Genomic DNA, 24,779 nt, shown 5'->3' with positions numbered 1-24,779 from the left:
AGTGCATCATCACCCCCGGAATGTCATCTTGATTGGCTAAGTTTCCTTTAAAGTTTTTGTATTTATCACAGTCTATTATTGTAAAAGGGGCACTGAATTCCTCTTTATTGGGAACCTTTTGGTTGGATTAGAATTATCCAGTTATCCAATTAGAATTAGAATTAGTTTGGAAGATTTACAAAAAGAAATGGACTGAAACTGTGATGGTTGGGTGAGGAGTTACATGCTTGTAATGTGTAAATCTGTAAATAAATGCTTATAAAAGAAAAAAGACTACTTCTTCTAAATCTTTTATTCATCTAATCAGACATTTCTTAAAGGAGCACACACAAGTGAACCATAATGAAAAAACAAAACTTTAAAGGAAACTTAACAAATTAAATTTAAATGGCATTCCTCGCATTGGTGATGCATTCCAGTCCTCCATTGCCCACCAGTCGTGGAAGGCTTCAAGCGTACCGGCAGACACCACGTGCACCCTCTCCAGGGCCACCCAGGCACGGACATAGATGCGCAAGTGAGGCAGGCAATCCCCTTGACCACCTGTTTCCTGGTCCTGTTAATGATCACCTTGGCCAGGTCCAGAAGCAGTCCAATGCGGAGGTCTTCTGATATACCACTGCTCTCTGCACCAAGTGGTCAAAGATCAGCAGAGTGGGATTGAAATGCAGTCAAAAATTGAGGAGCATTCCCTTCAAATAATTTAAGAGGGGCTATTAGCTCTCACACTCTACACAAGCATGAAACACGGACTCCTTCAGATTGCAGAAATTACAGGCGGCTTGGGAATCCGTGAATCAACTTAAAAATCTATTGCATGGGGCTGTCTGGGGAGAAAGCTCCCATGTAATGAGACCCCCGCTGGGTATCGTCTCCTCCTCCAGACAGCAGGATGGAATCCCACAGCATAGACAAGAGATGATGTTAGGGGAGAGTGTGCAGGAGCAGCCTATACAGCAAACCCCTCCATGCAGAACGAAATGGCAGGGAGCGAATTTCTGAGAGACAGTTTACGTTGCGAGATGCTGGCTCTCCAACTGCCTCTTCTACTTCTGTCATGAACAACATTCTCTTGGTGCAGCCCAATTCTATAGCTCACAAAAGGTGCCAGTGCTAACCCCTGAGGCCACACAGTTGGGAATCACCTTGGTCGAGGTGTAAAACACAAGTGACCTCTTGCATAGAGAAATAGAGAACAATTTGCATTTATAGCAACAAGAACATTGGAAGAGACATTTTTAGTCCAAAAATATATTTTATTCATAACATTTCTAAAAGTACATGACTTTAACAGCTGAAATGTGACATTATATAAAACATGATACAGTTTAATATATTTCATTACAGCATGTGGCACTCAGAATGTCTCACTACACTTAGGGTTGCCAACCCTCCAGGATTGGCCTGGAGTCTCCAGGAATTGAAGATCATGCTCCAGGACACAGGTGTGCGTAACCCTGGAGAAAAACCGTAGGGGCATTCAAAAAGATTGTTTTTTGATGTCATTTTATTTCAACATTTCTCTTTACCGGATAAAAATATTAAAAATGGGGGGGGGGGGGGTCTGTTGTTTGGCTGACAGTCGAGCACCATCCAATTGGGTAGTGAGTCCTTTTGCTTTCCAATTGGTGCGGGAAGGCAGTCGGTCACCAGGATGGCCGGCAAGGCACATGATGAAACTTCCAGGAATACATTGAGTCACAGTTGGCAACCCTACACATGTTTACATTGACAGTGAACATTTCATGCCAAACATACCAGGGGGTTTGACATGGTTTCCCGCCTCTCTCTCTCTCTCTCTCTGTGTGTGAAGCACCTGGGGCAGTAGTTGAGCCTCAAGTCTCTCCACAAGTTGCCCTGGAGCTCAGAAAGTGCCAGTTTGCGGCGCTCGGCCACCGGCAGCTCTTCGCCAACGAGCTTCGGGCAAAGCAGCAACATTGAAAGAGAAGGTGATGCAGCCAGTGGAGAGGGACGGGTTCATTGGACTCTTGGCCACTTGGAGCCAGGCCTGACCTCTCACCTTCGCTGCCCCCGGAAGTGTTCTTTCACCCCGCCCCTCCCCCCCCGCCCCCAGTGTTGTTCCGGGTCAGTGTCTGGGCTGTTCACTGCCGGAAAGATGGAGGCTCCGGGCCGCCGTAGGCCCCCGCACAGCCCCGAACCCGAGCCCGAGCCTGAGCCTGAACGTCACCGACTGAGGATCAAGAGGGAGGAGGCGGCGGCCTCCAAGCACCGGCCCTCGAGTTCGGGCTCCTCCGGGGGCAGCGTGTCTCCACCCGGGCACTGGCAGAGCCGCTCCCCGGGCCGGAGGAAGCAGCGTTCGCGGCCGGAGGGCAAGTGGAAGCGGGTGAGTGACCAAGTAAATAATAATAATAAATAATAAAAAGTAATAGAACAGTCTGCATTTCAGAGTCAGGAACAACCCATGGCCCAAATCGCAGCAGCTCCTGAATCCAGTCACCTTAGAACCATGAAAGGTTTTAACCCTCACAACAGTGTCATTGCTAAAGAAAAGGAGTGAAATTTCCATCCTTTAGTAAGGATTTAACACCAGGAATGAGGGGGATTTGGTGCAATGAGGAGGGAGGTGAAGGATTATGGAGAGTTTTGTTCAAGTGAATGAGAAACTGTTAATAGCAGTGGATGGGACAGGAACCACAGGAGACAGATTTAAGATACAAAAACAAAAAATAGCTGGAAAAACTCAGCAGGTCTGACAGCATCTGCGGAGAGGAATACAGTTAGCGTTTCGAGTCCATATGACTCTTCACCAGAACTAAGGAGAAATAGAAATGAGGTGAAATATGAGCTGGTTGAGGGGGGGGTGGGACAGATAGAGCTGGATAGAGGGCCAGTGATAGGTGGAGGCAATGAAGAGATTGCCAAATATGTCATAGACAAAAGGACAAAGAGGTGTTGACGGTGGTGATATTAGCTGAGGAATGTGCTAATGGTGACATTAAGGGTAGAAAGCAGGACGAGCGAGTGACAGATGGCACTGGGTGGGGTGGGGGGAAGGGATCGAAATAGGCTAAAAGGTGGAGATAATTAAGATAAAAGCAAAAAACTGTGGATGCTGGAAATCCAAAACAAAAACAAAAATACCTGGAAAAACTCAGCAGGTTTGGCAGCATCTGCGGAGAGGAACACAGTTAACGTTTCGAGTCCGAATAACCCTTCAACAGAACTAAGTAAAAATAGAAGAGAGGTGAAATATAAGCTGGTTTGGGGGGGTGGGGTGGGGGGGGTTGCTGTGGGTGGGACAAGTAGAGCTGGATAGAGGGCAGTGATAGGTGGAGATAACCAAAAGATGTCACAGACAAAAGGACAAAGAGGTTGAAGGTGGTGATATTATCTAAGGAATGTGCTAATTAAGGGTAGAAAGCAGGACGAGCAAGGGACAGATAGCCCTAGTGGGGGTGGGGTGAAGGAATCAAAAAAGGCTAAAAGGTAGAGATAAAACAATGGATGGAAATACATTTCAAAATAATGGAAATAGGTGGGAAAAGAAAAATCTATATAAATTATTGGACAAAAAAGGGTGGGGATCGGAAAGGGGGTGGGGATGGAGGAGAGAGTTCATGATCTAAAATTGTTGAACTCAATATTCAGTCCGGGAGGCTGTAAAGTGCCTAGTCGGAAGATGAGGTGCTGTTCCTCCAGTTTGCGTTGAGCTTCACTGGAACAATGCAGCAGGCCAAGGACGGACATGTGGGCATGAGAGCAGGGTGGAGTGTTGAAATGGCAAGCGACAGGGAGGTCTGGGTAATGCTTGCGGACAGACCAAAGGTGTTCTGCAAAGTGGTCACCCAGTCTGTGTTTGGTCTCTCCAATGTAGGGGAAACCTATCTCTCCTCCATCCCCACCCCCTTTCCAATTCCCCTCCCTTTTTAGACCAATAATTTATATAGATTTTTCTTTTCCCATTTATTTCCATTATTTTGAAATGTATTTCCCTCCACCTCTCTAGGTATCTCTACCTTTTAGCCTTTTTTGATTCCTTCACCACACCCCACCCCCACTAGGGCTCTGTACCTTGCTCGTCCTGCTTTCTACCCTTAATTAGCACATTCCTTAAATAATATCACCACCTTCAACACCTCCTTGTCCTTTTGTCTGTGACATCTTTTGGTTATCTCCACCTATCACTGGCCCTCTATCCAGCTCTACTTGTCCCACCCCCGCTTAAACCAGCTTATATTTCACCACTCTTCTATTTTTACTTAGTTCTGTTGAAGGGTCATTCGGACTCGAAACGTTAACTGTGTTCCTCTCCGCAGATGCTGCCAGATCTGCTGAGTTTTTCCAGGTACTTTTGAGATAATTAAGATGATTGGCAAAAGAACCAGAGGCCAGATGAGAATTTGCTTTACCCGGTGAGATGTCGTGATCTGGAATGGACTGCCTGAAAGTGGGGGGTGGGTGGGGGCAGAAGCAGACTTGATAGTTATTTTATAAGGGGGATTGAATAAAAGGAAAAAAAATGCAGCACTATGGTCAAAGATTAGAGCAACCCTTTCAAAAGGCCAAATGGCCTCCTGTAAAATTTTATCTTTATTCCTTTTATGAAATATCAAATGATCAGCCTGGAAGTGAGTTTAATTCTGTTCTGGAGCCAATAAATTTATCACGATGGCTAAACTTAATTATTTTATAGTGGTATTCCGGTTTATATATCTCAGAAATAAATGGGTTTGCTGATGAAACCATACTCTCCAACAGTTGAGTTATGAGGTTTTTAGACCAATGGTCTTTTAACTCCTGGCTGTGATTTGGCTTGCAAAGTTAAGATTTTTCTCATTGTGTTCAGGAACGGCATGACCATCCACGACGGGACCATGCTGAGAGACGCCACCGAGACCGCTCTGAGGGAGACGAACACCGACGCAAGAAGAACGGTGACCGAGAGCGACACAAAGAGTGGTCGGATCGGGGGCGAGCCCACAGCAAAAGGAATGGCGGGTCTCACGCAGAAGCTGGCATAAGTGGCCGAGACAGGGAGGCTCAATTGCTCAGCGCCCAGCAGGCTGAGAGAGAGTATTACAACGAGAGAAGGCGTCAGAACCGCAATCAGTGCCAGATGCTCAGTGATGAGAATCCTGAGTCTGAGTCGAATGACAGTCAAGCTAACAACGGCAATCCAGCCCAGGTGAAAGAGGAGCCAAATTTTGAGTTATCTGGTGCCCTTGTGGAAGATACTAACACCTTTCGTGGGGTGGTGATAAAATACAATGAACCGCCTGAATCTCGGATTCCAAGGAAACGATGGCGTCTTTACCCGTTCAAGAATGACGAGCCTCTTCCAGTCATGCATATTCATCGTCAGAGTGCCTATCTCTTGGGTCGGCAGCGTAGGGTAGTGGATATCCCAATTGACCATCCTTCCTGCTCCAAGCAACATGCAGTGCTGCAGTACAGGTTGGTGTTTAGAAAGATGTTATTGTAATCTTGCTGTAGTTTTTTTGATATACACTTAAAACAATTAAAGGAGCTAAACTTGAGAAGCGTATTCTGAAAGTTCAATGCATTACTTTTAAGTACATGTTTTATAATGGATTGACAGAAATTGATAGCTCCTAGTGGTGTTGTACCATCATTTTGAAATAGATGGAAAGTGATGTCCAGTGTTGATGGACATGAAAGCAACTCAGAAATTGGGTTCCACTCTGACCACCAACTGTGGTGAAGCCAGGAAGTGTGAAACCACCTTTGTTAAACAATCTTCTACCACTTTAGTATTTCTGAAAAAAGAGACATGCTGTCTAAGCTTTCGCCTTGTACTCATCAGGACAGATCACAAAATTACCAACAGTAAAGGGAACAACAATTTGTACTGCATGAGAAGAGAGTGCTGATTGTCTGGCAAGTGGAATCTGATCAGCACACGCTTCTCATGCAGTATAAATTGTTGCTCCTTTTGCTGTTGGTAATCTTGTGATCAGTCCTGATCATTGCAAGACGAAAAGCTTAGACAGCATGTCTCTTTTATTTTGGCAATCCTACACCACTTGAGCTCTGCACTGGCCTGGTATAACTCAAGCTGATTCAAATCCCATTGGATTTCCTGGCTCTTCCTTTGCATTTCTCCTGCTCTTGCGTTATTGGCCTCCTTTTATCCCCTTTCCACATTTTCTCTCTCTCCCAATTCTCTTAACAGGAAGTGTAGAGATTTTAAAATTATTTTTCTTTTCCTCAGTGGACAGTGGTTAACATAGTACAGGCTTCCCAGGGATGCCAGATAATCTTAAGTGCCTTTTAAAAAAAAACTGAACAAACATCAAGTTAAAAACAGAGCTGGTGGTCACAGTGATACTTTCCTGCCTGAGCAATAACTCTAAAGGACTTGATGTTTCCTGGGACAGGGAAGTTGAACTTTCTGGGGAACAGCTAACTAGATATTCTGGTGCTGGTGGAACTTGTCGTAAAAACCCAAATGTCCTTTAGGGAAGGAAATCTGCCACCTTTACCCGGTCTACATGTGATTCCAGACCCACAGCAATGTAGTTGACTCTTATTTGCCCTCTGACATGGCCTTGCACGCCACTCAGTTCATGTGTAATTAGGGTTGGGTAACAAATGCTGACGATGCCAGCGACGCCCACACCCCATGAAAGAATAAAGAAGTTAAAGAAGGAACTTGCATTTCCAAAGAACCTTTCCATGATCTCAGGACATCACAAAGCGTTTCACAGCCAATGGAGTCGTTTGAAGTGTCGTCACTGTTGTATTTTTGGAAATGTGGCAACCAATTTTTGGGCACAGCTTTTATAAATACGTTTGGAGGGTGGGGGTGGGGGCAATATTTATGGAAAAGTTTGCCTTGGGGCAGTAAACAGGTGGGAAATACTTTGCCTAAGTAGGTTTTACAGACTTGGGTTTGACGGGTCAAATGGTTTTGTCTCGTTCCACACGTGAGTCCTATCAGTGTGTTTGTTTCAGCAGTCTGTTGCCATTTTCTGTCTCTCAATCCCTATTTAAACATTGCTGCTACCCCTTGGCTGCTTTTTGAGGGATAGCATCAGGGTGTGTGCACGATCGTTGGGTTTTGTTTTGATTGTGCTTGGACCTCCCCAGCCCCAGTCAATGAATTCAGCGAGGTTAATGAGCAGTTTTGCATAAGTCTTCATGTTAAGAGAGGCTTTGCCATGATTAATTTTATAAAAACTCAAATGCTTCTAGTTCTTACTATTAATTACTCCAGATGTTTTTTTTCAGTCATAGTCATTATGGCGCAGAAGGTGGCCATTCGGCCTGCCAGGTCCATGCCAGCTCTCTGTAGAGCAATCTAATTAGTCCCATTCCCCCCCACTCTATCCCTGTAGCCCTGCAAGTTTAGTTCCCCCAATTGCCATTCAATACTCTCAAAGTGAATGGCCTTCTCATCCTGTGCAGCTCTATTTTGTCGAGAGTAATTTTAGAGGGTGTTTGAGGCATCTCCTCTGCTGCAGAAGTATTTTTGCCCCATTTGCACTTTTTATCTCATTCTGCTGTATTTGGGGTTCTTGTCCCAGCCAAGAAGACAATGCTGTAAGCTTACCTGCAAGCAGATGCGCAACAACAGTTCATGGTTAGTTTATTGCAGGTTCTTTTCTCCTTCCCTTCCCCATGTCCTTGCCTCCTTCCTTGTGTGTCCCAATGCACTGAGCAATTTTGAAAAATGTAGGAGTTTATTGTATCCATATCTGATGTCTGGGCATCCACTATTGATACTGTTAGATGAGGGGCCTGGGGGGCTCATAGAGAATCTTTAGAATACCATTCAATGGTCAAGGGTGAAGCATCAGTCTGCATGTCTCTGACCCTTTCTCGTGAGGTAACTTTTCATTGCAGCTGTTGACTTGTTTAACTTCCCTCGTTGCGTAAAACGTCTGTATAATATGAATGAGGCTGGAGCAGAAATGCAAAGCTTGTAATGTTCAGGATATGGTGTACCACATAACTGGCTGTCCATTTTCTCCCCATAGACTTGTGGAGTTCACACGGAGTGATGGCACACCAGGCAGGAGGGTGAGGCCATATATCATCGACCTGGGTTCTGCCAACGGCACGTACCTTAACAATCAGCGCATTGAATCGCAGCGATACTACGAACTCAGAGAAAAGGATCTGCTGAAATTTGGTTTCAGCAGCAGGGAGTATGTCATTCTGCACGATTGCTCAGATACTGCTGAGGTGGATGCAAAAGAAGGGCAACATGAGGAGGATGAGGGAGTTGAAAGTTAATGTAAAACCCTCCCCAGTGTTCCTTTTGAAATTGGCACTGCAGTTTTACTTTCCTTTTCAAACATGCAGGTAAATAGTTATACTAGAATTCCGAGGACCAGGGGACAGCTGACCAGTTTCATATTTTTCTGTCCAGGCCAAGTCAATCGATAGCACATCTTGACTCTCTCCCAAATTGTCAGTGTTCCATTCTAAGCCAATGCGACAATTCAAAGAACAAAATGTGGCCTGGCAAACAGGATTGAACAGTATAATCCCTCCAGACCAAATGTTTAGTGTTTTGTTTTGCAATTGAATTTCAGGTTTCATAATCTGGCCTGTTTGCCTCCAATCTTGTGCTCAGGAAGAGGCCTGCTAAAACCACGGAGTTTACTCAAGTGAATTTACCAGAGCAACTACTAGACTGTAGCATTGTCAATGATGTCAGAGTATGTGATGCTTTTCATTATATTTTTGATTCTTTTTTGGCTCTAAGTTATTAGGTAAAGGATATAAACTTCATAAACAAACTATTCTACTGGACTCTTTGGCCTGGGGATGTCACCAAACAACGCATTTTGTTGCTTCAGCTCCTTTCATTCTCTGGTTGGCTTTTACAGAGTTTGAGATATTGTATTGAAGCCTTGAAATACTTTCTTTTCCTGAGGCCGATTGTGGACAAGTTGTGTGTGTTTCCTAATTCAAAACCTCTCTTCTATACACGAGTTCTGGCAATGGACCTTTCAGAATCCCTCTTGTATTTGCATGGTGGATTAAGGAAATGTTAAAAATAGCCAAGAATTTGTCATTTTTGCCTAAAAATATTTTGTGGTGAATCCTTTTATGAAAAAAATATAGGATTTTTTTCCCACCTAGGAGGAGTTTCTGCCTCTGAGTTTGATTTCTTTTCATTCCTCTTTTGGTTAAAAAGGAGAAGATAGTGATGATCTTGTTTCCTGACAGTGCACTCCAAACAATTACCTTTTGCCCCGGCCAGCTATGAGTTGATGTTTTGTGTCACCGTATGCAGCAGGAAGCAAGAGGAGCGTCAGCAAAATGCAATGAACCCCCATAGGTAGGTATATCTGAGTATTTATCTTCAGGTTTGATTTGGATCCAGTCACAAATGCAGTCACGTATTAGTGAAGGCAACACTCAAATGGCAGCAGCTGGTGGAAACTCATTAGTTAGGAATATCCAATCTAAAACGGGATTTCAGACCTGTATTTTTCCCTGTACCTACATGATGGATGTGCTTGCCACTGAAAGTTATCCCTCTCTTCCTTTATGGAACCAATTAAATTCCTGGGATGTTACTGGTTCAAATCCAACTCATTATGATCGAAAAGTTGATCGGAAGCTTGGCTTGGGATTGTTTGTTCATCGGTTTAAATCCCTACACTACCTGCCACTAAGATTAAAAGTGTCAATTTGTAGCCCTGTTGGATTCTTTGAACTGTCAGCATGATCTGATCCTGGTCTCATAATATTTAGGAGTCTGTTGTTGGATTCAAGCAAGAATTATTTGGAGTAATTGTATTCTGCAAAAACATGTGTACACGTTATATTCCTGACTCTACTGGTTTGGATATGGATATTCTAACAGCACTTGTTTAAATTTTTAGCAGCTGTACAGAAGGTCATGGAACTGAAACAATAATCTTAACGCTTCTCTCTCCACAGATGCTGCCTGACATGCTGAATGTTTTTCAGCCTTTTCTGTTTTTGAGTAACTTTTGTGTCATGGATGGATTTTCCAGTTAAGATGCCTGAATGTCGTAGACAAGCAGCTGCATCTAACACTGCCTCCATAACAGCTTGGAGTGAAGATAGCAATTTAAAGGGGACAGGGAAGAGAACTGGTGTCAGGCAGCTTGCTTGATTTGTGCGTCACGCTGACTTGCTCCATTGATGGAGGTCTGGACCATTCAGCTCACCTGACTTGAAAGAGTTTGGTGTTGAGCAGCCTGCATGAGAGGGGTAGAAAATGCAGTTGCACTGTTAAATATGGCAACCAAGGAGTTGGTTTTATTTTAGAACAGGAAAGCGGGTAAGATTTTTTTTTAAAGCTTTAGTGTAATTGCGCACACCTAACATGTGCAGGCCTTGAAAACAACCAGTCAGGAAAAAAAACCTGACTATTTATTTTCTACTTACAAAGTTGTTTTCTTAACAAATGCATCTGGTAAAATGTTAATAGATTTTCATACCAAAGGGCTCAAGTTTACCCGTTCCCCGATGCAGTCATCCAGCAAAGAAGTGAAGCCAGGTTGTTGCTGAGCAACAGGAGAGCGATAATGAACAGTGACACACGCCTACCTTTCAACATGTTTTGTTATTAAATGAAAATCTGTTTTAAAATACTGCTCAAAATTATATTTTGTTGTATAAAGAAAACTGGCGTTCTTGTAGATTGTAATGTTGAATTTGTTACAATCGCTCTTATGTTTTTGGCAGTCTGTGTCATTTTTAGTAAAGTAGATTTCAACAATATTTTTCATGTGTTTGAGTGCCTTTGTTCCAACAATCAAATATGATATTACATGTTTCTCTGGGGGGAAAAAAGGCTCACTTTGAAAATAAACTTAATCACCCATCTGATTTCCTGTGGCATTGATAACAGTCTGTGGCAGAAACATGGCAGTAATGCTGTAGCTGCTAAGATGGAGCCAAGAATAAGCTACTTTGTCCTTTTAAAGTACTGATTACGGGGATGTGTCCTAAATAGACACATCCTAAAATAGTTTAGAGGCTAGTTGTTGGAAGTTTCTGTTGATTGGCAGCTATTTACAAACCCTCAATGTAAAATAGTGCTTTGTCTACTAACTTGATTTTTAAAATGTTTTCCTTTGTGTATTTTACAAATAATTGTGTCGGTTCCATAAAAGTCCCAGTGACCATGAATTAAGACTAAATAATATTGGTCATTTATCCATCATATTGATGCACATGGTGCACTTTCCAACACATAACAGGATAATGAAATTGCAAGGTCCGAATATTTTTCTCTTCAAGCCAGGGAAAAGAGCTGACCAACAAATATAACTAAAGTAATAAAATGTTTCAGTGTATTTATAAATGTGCGAATTATAGCCGTTCCAACTTGCTTATTCAAAACAAAATGCTTGCACTATAACTTTTTTTTATTTGAGAAAGCTGGCGGAAAATTTTTGTTGCTACTGAATGTACAGTTGTCAATATAATACTGTTAGGAGAGAGATTTAAACTCATTTGTCTATTACCAACCCATGGTTATATTATAGAGGTATTATTTAAGCGCAGACCTTCTCCTTAATCTGCTCGTCCCAAACTCTACATCACTCATGAATCCTCTCACAACACAGACTACCTTGGATGAAGTCATCGAAGATTTTGTGTAACTGACCATACAATGCTCTGTTGGTGTTGGGTGTAATGTACCCTCCAGACCTGAAGGTGGCGTTGTTGGTATTAAGTGCCCTCCAGCCCTCTAGGTGACGGCGTGTTGGGTGTAATACACTCTCCAGTCCTCTAGGTGGCGGCGTGTTGGGTGTAATACACTCTCCAGTCCTCTAGGTGGCGGCGTGTTGGGTGTAATACACTCTCCAGTCCTCTAGGTGGCGGTGTGTTGCGTGTAATACACTCTCCAGTCCTCTAGGTGGCGGTATGTTGGTATAATTTGCCCTCCAGTCCTCTAGGTGGCGGTGTGTTGCGTGTAATACACTCTCCAGTCCTCTAGGTGGCGGTATGTTGGTATAATTTGCCCTCCAGTCCTCTAGGTGGCGGTGTGCTGGGTATAATACACTCCAGTCCTCCAGGTGGCGGTGTATTGGGTGTAATGCATCCCCCAATCCCGCAGGTGGCGCTCCTCCCCCGCAGCGCCCCCTGGTGGTCGGAGGTCCACGGAGGCTCCGCCCCTCCCGCCTGCGGCCTGAAGAAGCGGTTTGAACTCGGGCGCTTCTCGCTCGCCGCCTCCAATATGGCGATGCATAACAAGGCGCAGACCCCACAGATTCCGGACACCCGGCGGGAGCTGGCCGAGCTGGTGAAGAGGAAGCAGGAGCTGGCGGTACGTGAGTGCCGGGAGGAGGGGAGTTTCTGTGGCTCGGAAAACAGGGAGTCGGCGGGAAGTTTTTGGAAAGAGGCGGGAGCCTGTGGCAGTGGCCGGGCCCGGGCAGGCGCAAGCAAGAAAGGCCGGTGAGAACCTGGGCCTGAGGCGAGGAATAAGCACTGACCCCTGCGGTGAGCGGTCGGCCCGGGCCTGGGGAATTTCTTAAAGGGGATGTCAGCACTGTTGGCCGGTCTAGGGTCTCAGACCTTGTTTACATGGGGCTGGATTGCCGCCTCTTGGCCACATGCTGATCACCCTGAGGCAGAATGAATCTAGAGACCACTCCAGCCCCCAACCCTTCAGCTAATGCACAGTGGGCCAGGACCATGGAGTTGGCATTCTGCTCTCTCACTGCTGCCAGTGTGACTGGTACTCTGGGCAGACACTGGGGCATCAACACTCCCCCCAACAACATCAACACATTAATATTGGAGGGGAACCAGACTGAATTGCAGGGGTGATGTTCACATACTTGTTATTCAATCCCCTACCCAGGAACACTCCACATGTTGGCATTATCTGTATTAATATTGTTGTTATTGTCATCTTATTACAGGATGTTATAGTGTGAACAAGTGTGCAACCTGTTGGCATAGAGGACTACTAAGCTGCTCCCACTTTGCCCAAAAGGGCTTTGTCTTTCGGGGTTTTCTTGAGCCGAGTGGGTCTAGCCCCTCTCCCTAGCCCCATAATTGCCACCCTGGCTTACTAAATTCATCAATAAACCCGTGGAGTCCTGCAGAACCTCCTCAGCCCCATTGCTGGAAGATTGTCAGAGCCCATAGCCTTTGCAGTATTCAGTAAGAGAACCTCCAGGGTTTAGTGCATTAAATTGAGGACAGATTGCATAAACCCGGTTTATATTCCCTTCAGTATAGAAGATAGATCAAATCGAGATGTTTAAAATAATTGACAAATTTGTTAGCATAGGGAGGGACTAGTGATGGAGTCCAAAAGAAGTGGGCAACCTTAAAATAACATAACATAAACCTTAAAGTTAAAGTTTGGCCATTTAAGAGGGAAATTAAGAAGCATTTTGTTCACAGAAGTTGGTGTCTTTCCCAAATGGCTGTGGACTCTGTGTCAATTGAAGCTTTCAAGATGAGATTCTTAAGTTTGTGTAAGGTAAGGGTATCCAGGAATACGGAGCCAAGTTGGGTAAATGGGGTTGAGGCACAGATAAGGCATGATCTAACCGAGTGGTAGAGCAGACTCCAGGGGCTGAATGACCTACTCCCGCTCCTATGTCTTTTGGGCAAACAATCGTTGCTTAACTCCCCACATGACTCCCCCATTCCTGTCCACCATCTACAAGGCACAAGCCAGGAGTGTGATGGAATACTCTCCACTTGCCTGGACGAGGGCAGCTCTAACAACACTAAAGAAGCTCAACACCATCCAGAACAAAGCAGCTCACTTGATTGGTACCCCATCCACCACCTTTAACATTGACTCCCTCCACCACCGATGAACAATGGCAGCAGTGTGTACCGTAAACAAGATGAACTGCAGCGATTCACCAAGGCTCTTTTGACAGCACCTTCCAAACCTTCAACTTCTACCACCTAGAAGGACAAAGGCAGCAGATGCATGCAAACACCACCACCTGCAAGTTTCCCTTCAAGCCACTCACCATTCTTTCTTGGAACTATATTGGCGTTCATGTTGCTGGGTGGCTCACCACTACCTTCTCGAGGATAATTCAGGATGGACAATAAACGCTTGCCTGGCTAGCGATGCCCACATCCTGCGAGAAGAATGAAAAGAAGGAATCTGTACTGCACCTCCTTCAGGGCCAAAATATAATTCATGAGGTGTGGATGATGTGTTAACCATCTTGATGTTCTTCATATCCAGATTAACTTGGTTAATCTGCATCTGGGTGAGCGACTTTGTCAAAGATGTACCCTTGCAAAACTTCTGACTTTCCCATTTAGGATGCTCATTGATGGGTTTGTGTAGTGCCTTGTGTATTGTCATGTATTTGTCATGCATCATATGTTTGCAGGAGCAAAGAGTTTAAAGAATGTGTGAGAATTTGGGCTTGTTACTGCCTGTTTTGTGGGTGCTCCAAGTGTCCTTAGAGCTCAAAAATGGCATCCATGGCACATGCACATACTTTGGCAAATCAGACGCCATCTTGCAAATGCATTCACTGCGAGGTATTCCATTCCACTGACAAGCTATTGTGACCATAGGCAGAAAATTGTAAAGGTCAAACCCAGTATTCTGGCAGCAGTCAAGATGCCTTCATTATGCGCAGTCCACTGTACCAACTGCATACGAACCGCAAAGGCCAACCATTGGGTGGCTATGGGCAGCAAGGGCTATTTGCTGATGTGTGACTTGTGTACGCTGGTTGTGTACCGGGGTCATGTATACAGCATCATACAATGAAAACCATACAGCCACGCTAAATGTGTCAGACTAGACCATTGGAGTGCGGAAACAACACTTCTGCTGCCTGGACCATCTCTGGAGGCCTATAGTACTCTGCAAAACGGGTGTCAAGATTCACTGTGGCCTGCATTCTGTAGAAGCTTGCTGTCATGAGCAGATATCCCTTGCAAGCACCTCAGGGGGAAGAGGAGGCAGCAACCTAAACAGCTCCTTTCTGCTAGGGCTGCCTCTGCCGAACTCGTCCTGAGTGTGAGACGAAACCGCAACCCCAGTTCCCCATTCGCCAACAGTCCCACACCTTACCTTCCCTCTGTTACTAATAATTACACCGCCCATTTGACCACAAAATAAAATCCAAAGCAAAATATACATTCCAGACCAAATTTATAAATTAAATCATGCCATATTGCGTACAAAAGTCAACTGATCACCCTTGTGCATTCCCTTAGTGTCTGCCATGTGCCTTTGCCTGCCCTGTGTAGTGCCTGTAGCATGGCTGGTGGAAGTCTGCTGACTTTCGGTGGAGGAGATTTCAGATGACCTTGGAGGACAACCTTGAGCAGCTCTGGACCTGGAAGGGCTGGCTGTGGACTGCACCATCTCGATCTGGGCAGCAGCAGTATAAGCTGGCTGACTGGCTGATCGGCAACAACAAGAGAATTGACAGATTGACAGGTGAGCCAGAAACTTAGGGTAGTGGCCCAGCAGTTCTAGTGATCTGTTGGAGAACAGTTTGCTGGATTGCAGTACTCCATTATCATGATGACACCAGCCTGTGCTTACACGGCAGCATGCTGACCTTGGATGACAACAGCCTGAGCCTCCATTGCAGCATTTAGGCGTTGGGTGTCTCCTGCTTGTGCTGCAATGGAAGCTGTGACATCGATCAACAGATACTGCATCATGTTTGGGTCCACAAGTGTATAGACTTCACTCCCAGCAAACCAGTGCCTTGATTTTAAAATTCCCACCTTGTTTTCCAATCCCTCCAAGGCCTCACCTCTCCCCTATCTCTGTAAATCCCCTTCAGCCCTACGACCCTGCACCCTGGATCTCTGCCCTCTGGCAGTTCTGGCTTCCTGATCATTTCCAGTTTTGGTGGTGGCCAAGCATTCAACTACCTAAACTCTGGAATTCCCTCCCTTAATCTCAACGTCTCTCTATCCTCCTCTATTACGCTCCTTTAAAACCCACCTCTCTGGCCATCTGGTGTAATATCTCCTTATGTGGCTCTTGTTGCATGATGCTCCTGTAAAGCATCTTGAGATGTTTTATTACTTCAAAAGTGCCTTTATGAATACAAGTTCTCGTATGCACGTCATTTCCCTGCTGGAAAGGATGGGCTCCAAACTTTGTGCAAAACCCTGTATCAATTTGGTGCTGGACTCCTCTCTGCTCCTTGACATTGACTGAAGGCCTGCAAGTGCACCAAGCGTTTTGTTGTGCTTGCCCATCAGCGTTCTTCTGTACACCGCTCCTTCGAAGTCTTCATCTCACTGCTCTGCAACGGAGCCCATGTGCGGCCTCACCCTCTGGTGAGCTGGCACCAGTGCTATTCTTGCCCCCTGCTCTCTCTGCATGCCACTTGTGCGCAATGTTTCACCCATGTGTGGATCCCACCTCAAATATGAGCGGAGTCATTATCTGAACTGGTAGCTGCAAGAGTGAAATCAATCAGCGGTGCCGTGTCTTCATTACCACTCTATTCTTGCTATTCCTCCATTGTCCTTCATTGCAGCTTTTGGGTATCTGAAAGAAAAAAGCTGATTGTGGTGCAGGGGGAGAGGGGAAAGTAAGAGGTGCATGATTACACCATCTACAGCTTGCAAATCAGAAGAAAGTGTGGAGTGATGGATAAGTGGGATGTGAGGAGGATTAGGTTATAAGGAGACCAGTAACTTTGGTTTCAACTTTGTGGCCATTTCAATAATGGCCAGAATCTTCTCTTCCATGGGCTTCAGGATTTGCAGACACCCCTGTCGCCCTCTCCGGTTGTGTGTCACATTGTCCTGCAAGAGAAAGGGACGAGCGTCAGTGAGTTTCATGCAGCCTGTTGGCCCATGTTTACCAGTTTGCCATGATTGAATAGCTGGCAGTGTACGCAAGCTGGAAGATCTGGCTGAGAGACTTGCAGCAGTGTTAAGTGTGTGGCAGTGAGGTGAAGTTTTGAATGTTTGATATGAATTGTAATTGATTGTTGGTAGGTGAGTGATGATTTGCACAGTGTAAGGCTACTGTTGTATTTGCTGGATATGGCATTTGAGGATACATTCACTGACCATGACCACTCGTGTGAGGTCGTTGAACTTCTGGGACTGCATCCAGGCCCTTGGGGGTTGATTCGTTGCATTGAACTCCACAGTTTTCTGCCTTTAACTGTGTGTCTGACGGCGGGGGTGAGGTGGGGCTGGTGAGGAGGGCTGTGGGGTGGGGGGTGGTGCTCTTAGCCCCCTGTGGATTCACAGCATCTCTTCTCCCTCTCCACCTCTTCCATCAAGACCTCCAGTGAAGCCCTGTATCTCCTTTGTTATGCTATTTCTCACTCTTTTCCAGGTCAGCTTCTCGTCAACCATGACATCTGCTCCAACAATGGTGCACCTCCCCCTTAAGCAGTTCAACACTAGCTTTAAGTGATGCTAGCCACTCCTAATATTGGCTCCCTCTGATGGGTCCAGCCAGTGTACAGAACGGTTAGCGTTGGTTACTTGCAGGGGCCTTTCAAATGAGCAAGCAGCATGAAGTTTGCATCCTGCCTGCATTGCAATCAATGGGTACTTGCTAATTGCGCATCCCGAGCCTGAGACACGTTTTCAGGAACTATCCAGTTTAGTCCCCATTGTATGATGATAGAAAGTACTTTTTCTTTCCGAGTACCATAAATTGACTTTTTATTGCCCCATTTTCCATGATTGTTTGTAATGATAAACTGGTTGGAACACTACTTCACAGCAGATCATTTTTCTTTCGTGACTGTTTGACAAATATTTTTGTAACTTACCCTTTTTACAGGAGACTTTGGCAAACTTGGAACGACAGATTTATGCTTTTGAAGGCAGTTATTTGGAAGATACCCAGATGTACGGGAATATCATTCGTGGATGGGATCGTTACTTGACCAATCAGAAGTATGTGTAACAGCAAAAGCCCTTGTACTTGGCACTTTCAAAGTGACTCCTCCTCGCACCCCTCCCTTCAAAACATTGGCAAATATTCAAACCTGATTCCTGAAAACCCTGCATAATTTCACCAGGGGTATCTCTTTTTTTTGTTAAGTCTATTACTTCATGTTGTGACTAGAAAGTTAGACATCTAGAATGACCAAATTGGTTATATACTTCTCAAACAAAATGAGACAAAAATTTATGTTACGCTATTTTAGAGGAGTTTTGTATTACTTTCCTAGGCCTGGTTTTGGACACAACTTTATTGAATCTGGAATCTGAATATAGACAGTTCTGTACGTTCAAAAATTTGTAATGAGTTCTCCTGGGTGGCCTTTCCAATAGGAACAGTTAATAAAAACTCTCTCTAGTGTATAACTGAACCATGAAGGCCTCTGGGTTGACCTCTGATATGGGCCATGTTAGCCCACCTCAAGCTGGACCACTACTGTTGGCCTCACCATCTCTGCATGAAGGCCTGGAAATTATACACCAGGTTGATCACCATGCAACGGCTGTTGCTGGAATGTAAGCGTGTGTATGTCTGGATGTTGGGTGTGGACAGGATTGAGCTTGACTGATAATCCCATAGTTGAATGATTTGCCAACGCTGACTTCCTTAGTTGGCAAGTGAAGAATGGCCACATGATCGGATGAGAGGGTAGTGGGCCCTGTGGAATTGTACCCAAACAGTAGTAAGCACCTTCAAGAGAAGGGTGAAGATTGCTGCAGGGTGAGAGAGTTTCTCTGTGAGAAGCATAGGTAGTTTGTTGTCAGCTTTGTGCCATTGTCATGCGTGAAAGGATCATGCAATTAGTCAACAGAGATTGCTGACTCATTAATTAGAGGAGTTGGAAAGGAGGTGGGATTTCTGTGAAGACCAATTTATATTTTTGAGAATGTTGGTCCACAAGCTAAAGTTAGCACTGTGTTCCAAATGTAGGATGTTTCACAAGAAATTGTTTAGTGCAGCCGTACAACAGGTTTCGCCGTTGCAGAAAATTGGCTTTACAGTTGCTCTTTTAGTTTAAAGTTACGAGTTTTGGGGAGTAAAAATGTTTGCAAAAGGCAAAAACAATTGTTTTTTCTCCCTCTTCTCTCGTTGGCTCACTTCATCCTGCTATGCTGGAGTAAAGTGGACAGCATCTTACTTCTGAAGGCCTGCCAGTGCTTCCGTGTGCCAAGTTACACAGCTGACAGAGGGTGACATACTCTTCGATTTTTTTTTTCCAACCCTGTTAACAGTAGCCTGGGCTGTATCTAACACCTATCCTGGTTAGAAAAGCTGCAATCGCAGTATCAGCACAGGGGGAGCTGTATACGACTGAATGGTAAATACTTGGGCACTTCACCTATTAATGGCTTTGTGTTTCAGAAACACCAACAGTAAGAACGATCGAAGGAACAGAAAGTTTAAAGAAGCAGAACGTCTCTTTAGCAAATCTTCTGTTACTTCAGTAGCAGTGAGTAAAATAACTTTGCCTGATTATAGAATGCTTATAGCTTGCACAATTTAAGTGCTATACATTTAACAGTGATGTAACTTCTTTTGTAGGCAGTGAGTGCTTTGACTGGTGTCCAAGACCAGATGGTAGAAAAACGTAAGTCTTAGAAATAAGTACCACTTCTTGTTGAATTTAATATATACTTTTCCACGTAAAAGTGTCTTGAGCTGGCAAGTAATTTGCAGTTTGATTGAAAGTAGGGATTGTACTGGGACATTCTCTTCTTAAATGTTTATTTTAACAGGTGTGGGGGGGTACAGAAGAGCAGAAGTGCTCAGATTAACTTTGTTGAATTGGTTTCTTCCATGTTCTGCATCAAATTTATCATAAATGTGATACCCTCACATCTCTTGAAATTAATTTTAATCTAATGAGTATTTTGTGTTGCTTTGCTATTTTCATTACAGTGTCAGTGAAATCAAAATTCATACATCAAACTGGTAACAGCAAGAGTATAAAAATAATATCAAAAACATTACATGGTTATAATATCGATAGTACAGCACATCCACCATGGTTCACAACGTTTTAGCGTGTATACTTTAAAACTGAAGCTTCGCAGCAATAATTTTTAATTTGGATAATTATAGATTATTGCTATGTATGCAGTTTATTGATTGTACTTCTCATTCTTTGTGCTGGGGTGGGTTGAGGAACTGTGCTGGGATAAGCAAACCTTCTCTTTAAATCTGCTATATCTTGTGTGTGAAATGTATTAGGTGAACCAGGTAGTGGAACAGAAAGCGACAATTCACCAGACTTCCAGAATCAGGAGAACGAGCCGAACCAGGAGGACACCGAGGAACTGGATGGGTCACACCTGCAGGGAGTGAAGCCACAGAAAGCAGCCTCCTCCACATCGTCCGGCAGTCACCACGGGAGTCACAAGAAAAGGAAAAACAAAAACCGACACAGGTAATTTTGTACAGAAGCAGGTCACGAGATTCCAAGATGTCTGAGCTAAGGTGAAGGAGCCATATCTGACTTTGTCCCTCAGAAGCCCATGTGTGAGATTTCTACTGGTAGCCCTTTTCAATCATGAAAGTAGAATAGCGGCCTATTAGTAGTAGAGTTAAATGTGCAGTACTTTATTTTTTTGGTATATATTTGTGGGGCACTGCTCCTTATACATCAACTCTGCTACACACTGCTCACTGCTCAGTTGCTTTTGAATTAAAGTGGTTAGACTGAATGAATGGCTTTATTGTTCCATGTACTAACTCGTGTGAAAAACATTCATTATTTTCAAGAACTTGTACCTATTGAGTGAAAAATAACTATTTTTGGATATATTCATTTCTCCTTTAAGATCATCAAAGTGCCAGTGGTCTCTTGCCTTTTTGTTTAAAAAATTTTAGTGTTCCAACAAGTTTGAGACTTTGGTTTGGATAACTGGTATGTTAACTTGTGTTGCTTTCTTTCTTCTTTTATGCTGCCATCCAGCCCATCTGGCATGTTTGATTATGACTTTGAGTAAGTTTGCTTTCTATCAGTATACGTACTGTGTCTTTTCCAGTATTCCCCTGTACTGTGATGTGTAGACTGTAGACCTTTCTGGAAATACTTTGTACCTTTTTCCAGTAACTGCTGTAAGTTTGAATATTTGCTTATGCATGTTAGGGTAGCATATATTTAAAAATCGGCATTGATTATCAAACACTAAATCTAGTTTGTGTTTAGGATATGTTCTCAACAGAAGGATGCAGTCATAGTGCAACAATACTTCATTAAATTTTGTATTAACTCTAATAAATAGTTCTCAGGCAGCAGAGCTCTCTATTTGCATATGAGCCTTCATGTATAATGGTCTCTTGTGGCAAGCGGGGAGTCCGTCCAAACCAAGTAGATTTCACTGTATGCCTCCAGCCTTGTTGGCTGACCTTTGCACTTCACAGCCGTTCAGTCTCACACCAGTAATGTATTAAAGCACAGCATCAATTTATAATAATTCTGCAGTTCTGAATTTCTGCCACAAGAGCCCCTCAAAACACTAAATAAAAAGACTTTCAAATGTCAAATAGATGACTACATTTCTACAGTTTACAAGGCAGACAGGACTTTGGGAATTGATAATTCTGCACAAGTTCTCAACTATAACCCCAAGGTCTCTTCCAACGTTGTTATCAAAGCTCAACACCTTTCAGTGCTAATGCTCAGAGTGCAAAGAGACAAAAAAACCATAGATGTTGAATGGATTACTAAAGAATTTGGTTTCTAATGTCACTTTTTTTTGTCACTTAATCTTCTTTGTATTTTAAACGAAAGTATGTGAAGTTTATAAATAGTGGGCTTAACATCAGGATAAGTGGATTAACACAAAATTACATTTCATCGTCATGCATTTACAGTTGTCATCAGCTGTCGTCATTTGTAGTGGAATCATTAATGAGAGGGATGGGAATCAAAGATGCTCTGAAATGAGATCTGTAAGACTGAAGCTGCTAGAGATAGAAATGGGGTGATTTAGCAAGTCACCATTTTGAAGTACTACAGGAAAATTTTACCAGCCTCATGCACTCTGCTCACCTCTTGAACCAAATCTAGCCCAGACTAATGAAATGGAAAGATCCTTTCTCCACCAGCAGTGAGTAAAATGGGGTTGAGCCAATCTTGACCCATTTCCTGTTGGATATCTGTTCACGGCCCATAATTTAGCACCAAATAAACATTCACTCTAAAGCTGTAAATTGGTCATTAAGGAACCTGTAGTGGTGATTCTCTCCTGTAGCAACAACATAGCTTCCTTTCTCTTCACAATGTCTTCCCCCTACTCCGAGGTTCAGCCTAGCCTGTCGCACAAGATGTAAACAGGAGGACAACACCCTCTGGACCCCAGTTGATCATGGTGATTGGCATTGGAACCATAAAATTCTCCTCTTCCATGTTGGGGCACATAAATTTCAATTTGGAAAGCAGCCTCAATGAAATGTTTTTTAGCATCAGTTTGTGCAGGGTTCCTTTTAGTGTTGGTAAGTTGAACAGTGGGAAGTTTTTTTTCTTCATGGAATGTGGGCATTGCTGGCAAGGCCAGTATTTATTACCTGCCCTTAAGGTGGCAGCGAGTCGCTTACTTGAACGGTTACTGTTGGCATGGTGTCGGTGCGCGCACACAGTGCTGTTAGGTGGGGAAATAAAGCAAGCAGTTGCAGAAAAGTGACTAATCTTCATTTAGTTAGCGAAGACAGAAAAATAAACTCCTGTAGCTTAAATGGTTTGTTGTTTTTGGTGCTGCTGTTCCATATCAATAGATGGTGAGTGTTGTGACTTTAAATAAGCTATAGCTGGTTTCTAAGGTCAAATTCTTCTGTTTAAACTACAGGATTGATATCAAGCTGAATAAAAAACCAAGAACTGTGAGTATAACTTCTTGTAATTTTTTTCTTGCTGTACTCTTTACAATGTTGTAAAGTAACTATAAGTACTGGGGGAAAACTCAGCCGGTCTGGCAGCAGCATTTGTGGACAAGAAACAATTGACGTTTCTCTCTGTTTCTCCACAGATGCTGCCAGACCTGCTGAGATTTTCCAGCACTTATTTCCAGCATCTGCAGTATTTTGCTTTTATTTGTTTTGATCGAGTCAATGAAGCTGACTTCAAATAGAACGGCTTGGCGTAGATGTTGAAGTGTGATCTTGATTGTAACGGTTGTAATTTGAGACTAGAAGAGCTAATCCCAAATGCTATTGTAATGGGGAGACCTGGCATTCTGTCATGATAAGCAAAGAAAAAGACATTTTATATAGAAAACTTCTTTGCAACAGGTCTCTGTGACCAGCAGAGAGAGATCTATGTTCTGTGGAGTTGGTGAGTTGAAGACCCCTCTGGAAGGAAAGAACAATTGTTTTAAGTTTCGATGTTATTGTTTCAATGTCCTGTCCTTTGTCTAAATTGCATTGCGTAAAGTAGTGAATGCTGTTCTACATGTTCCATTGTTGAAATATGTTAATGTAACAAATTTTACACCCAGACTAATGTGTGTGAATTGAAAATAGCATATACACAGGTGAGATTTTCTTGCTTTAACACTAAAATGTAAATGAGGTCAACACAGAGAAATCTAATTTAGAGTATATTTAATAAAATTGGATACCTAATTCTGGAATTAGTCTTCAGCTTAGTAATATAGACAAGGTATTGACAATTTTAGAATCATATTGAATCTTCATCTTTCAGCAGTGCTTCATTATAAAATTGTTGAACCCTAAATCTAGCCTGCACTTAACTGCCTTGTTGTGACACTAGGACGCTTCTTTAATTTTTGATGTAATTTGACTTTTTAAATTATTTACAGGATTACTGAAGAACCTTTGCCAGTTGCAGTTGTCAAGACCAGGGTTTCAAGAACATGGACATAGAGCATTAAAACCAGTTTGCTCCAGACATTCACAGTAATTTTTTTTACAAGACCCAATTCTACAGCAGAGCAGCTGTGCCTGATCCTGGTGTTTGAGGCCACCTTGCATTTTTACAAGCTGCATTTGATCTGTGTTCAACTGAATGTTGCTGTATGGTTACGGTCCAATAGTTTGTTATTTGTACAAGTACAGCACAACACACACTGGGTTTTATAGTCGGTTTAAACCATCGTGGGGGGTGGGCAGGGAAAATTAATTGGTCACTTTTAAGTCTGTTATGACTCAGTTTGACCATTTGATGTTACTAGTGGCATTACGTGCGATTATATCCTACTTAAAACGTGAAGTGTTTTTCATTTGGTAAAATTCGACTTTAAATCTCTTGTTGGAAGTTCCTAAAATGCAAATGATGCCATTACTGTTTCACTCTTTGAGTACAAATGGCAGTTTTTTTCCCCTTGTCCTGAACTTCATTGAAAGTGTTTTCTTCTTCTGTGTGGGATTGTGTCTTGACCAATTTGATATGCAAGCAGAATGCACTCATTTGGTGTCAAAGCCTTGTGCAGTTCTGAGAGAAAGTGAGTGTGAGAAAAGACCAGAAGGCTGTATTCTCCAGATATTTCTAAATGGACTCAATGGAGTTAGATTTAATAGCAACATGTGGTTTTATTTTTTTGAACCCATTATATTTTGTTGTGCTTTCATTATTGTATGTATAAATATTACCTTTTAACTTGTACAATTATGACTTTTTTGTTTTTTTGGACAAATGGCTTTATTTTTTTTTTAAAAGAGGAAAAATTGATTTGTGACCATTTTGTATTAAAAACAATGAACTATAATTAGCTGTATGTAGAGTTATTGAACAGACTTGCTTTTAAGCAAAAGTACCAATATGATCCAACATGAGGCACATTTCATATTTGTCACAAAATGTCAACTCTAATATTAAAGCACAACTGAAGCTTCACTGCTTTGTATAGCCCGAAAGCTCAATGTGTTTACCTCGAACTCTCTCCAGAACTGGTGGCAGCCTTGGCGCAATGTCAGCACCCTCACCTCTTGAATC

General features: G+C 43.2%; 2 protein-coding genes across 4 annotated transcripts; both read left to right on the top strand.

Annotated features, from left to right (window-relative positions):
- Positions 1-2,068: 2,068 nt before the first annotated feature.
- Positions 2,069-10,692, top strand: snip1 (Smad nuclear interacting protein). Of its 2 annotated transcripts, XR_013580026.1 has the most exons (4): positions 2,069-2,344; positions 4,808-5,415; positions 7,962-9,274; positions 9,883-10,692. XR_013580026.1 is itself a non-coding variant. In XM_078566961.1 (3 exons), the coding sequence occupies exons 1-3, from the start codon at positions 2,117-2,119 to the stop codon at positions 8,218-8,220; spliced, it is 1,095 nt and encodes a 364-aa protein (XP_078423087.1). In that variant the 5' UTR covers positions 2,069-2,116; the 3' UTR covers positions 8,221-10,692. The 2 variants fall into 2 exon arrangements, 1 of the variants encoding a protein (XP_078423087.1); XM_078566961.1 differs by having other exon boundaries at positions 7,962-10,692.
- Positions 10,693-12,063: 1,371 nt separating this feature from the next.
- On the top strand, positions 12,064-24,552 carry meaf6 (MYST/Esa1-associated factor 6). Of its 2 annotated transcripts, XM_078566960.1 has the most exons (8): positions 12,064-12,247; positions 17,699-17,814; positions 19,226-19,313; positions 19,406-19,451; positions 20,075-20,270; positions 20,799-20,828; positions 22,675-22,708; positions 23,647-24,550. In XM_078566960.1, the coding sequence occupies exons 1-8, from the start codon at positions 12,158-12,160 to the stop codon at positions 23,653-23,655; spliced, it is 609 nt and encodes a 202-aa protein (XP_078423086.1). In that variant the 5' UTR covers positions 12,064-12,157; the 3' UTR covers positions 23,656-24,550. The 2 variants fall into 2 exon arrangements, with proteins under 2 accessions (XP_078423086.1, XP_078423085.1); XM_078566959.1 differs by lacking the exon at positions 20,799-20,828 and having other exon boundaries at positions 12,068-12,247; positions 23,647-24,552.
- Positions 24,553-24,779: the final 227 nt, after the last annotated feature.

This window comes from Cetorhinus maximus, chromosome 21 (assembly GCF_964194155.1).
Source record: "Cetorhinus maximus chromosome 21, sCetMax3.hap1.1, whole genome shotgun sequence".
Lineage (NCBI taxonomy): Eukaryota > Metazoa > Chordata > Chondrichthyes > Lamniformes > Cetorhinidae > Cetorhinus > Cetorhinus maximus.
The sequence above is the reverse complement of the archived record's forward strand: the minus strand, read 5'-3'. Positions and strand labels throughout refer to the sequence as shown.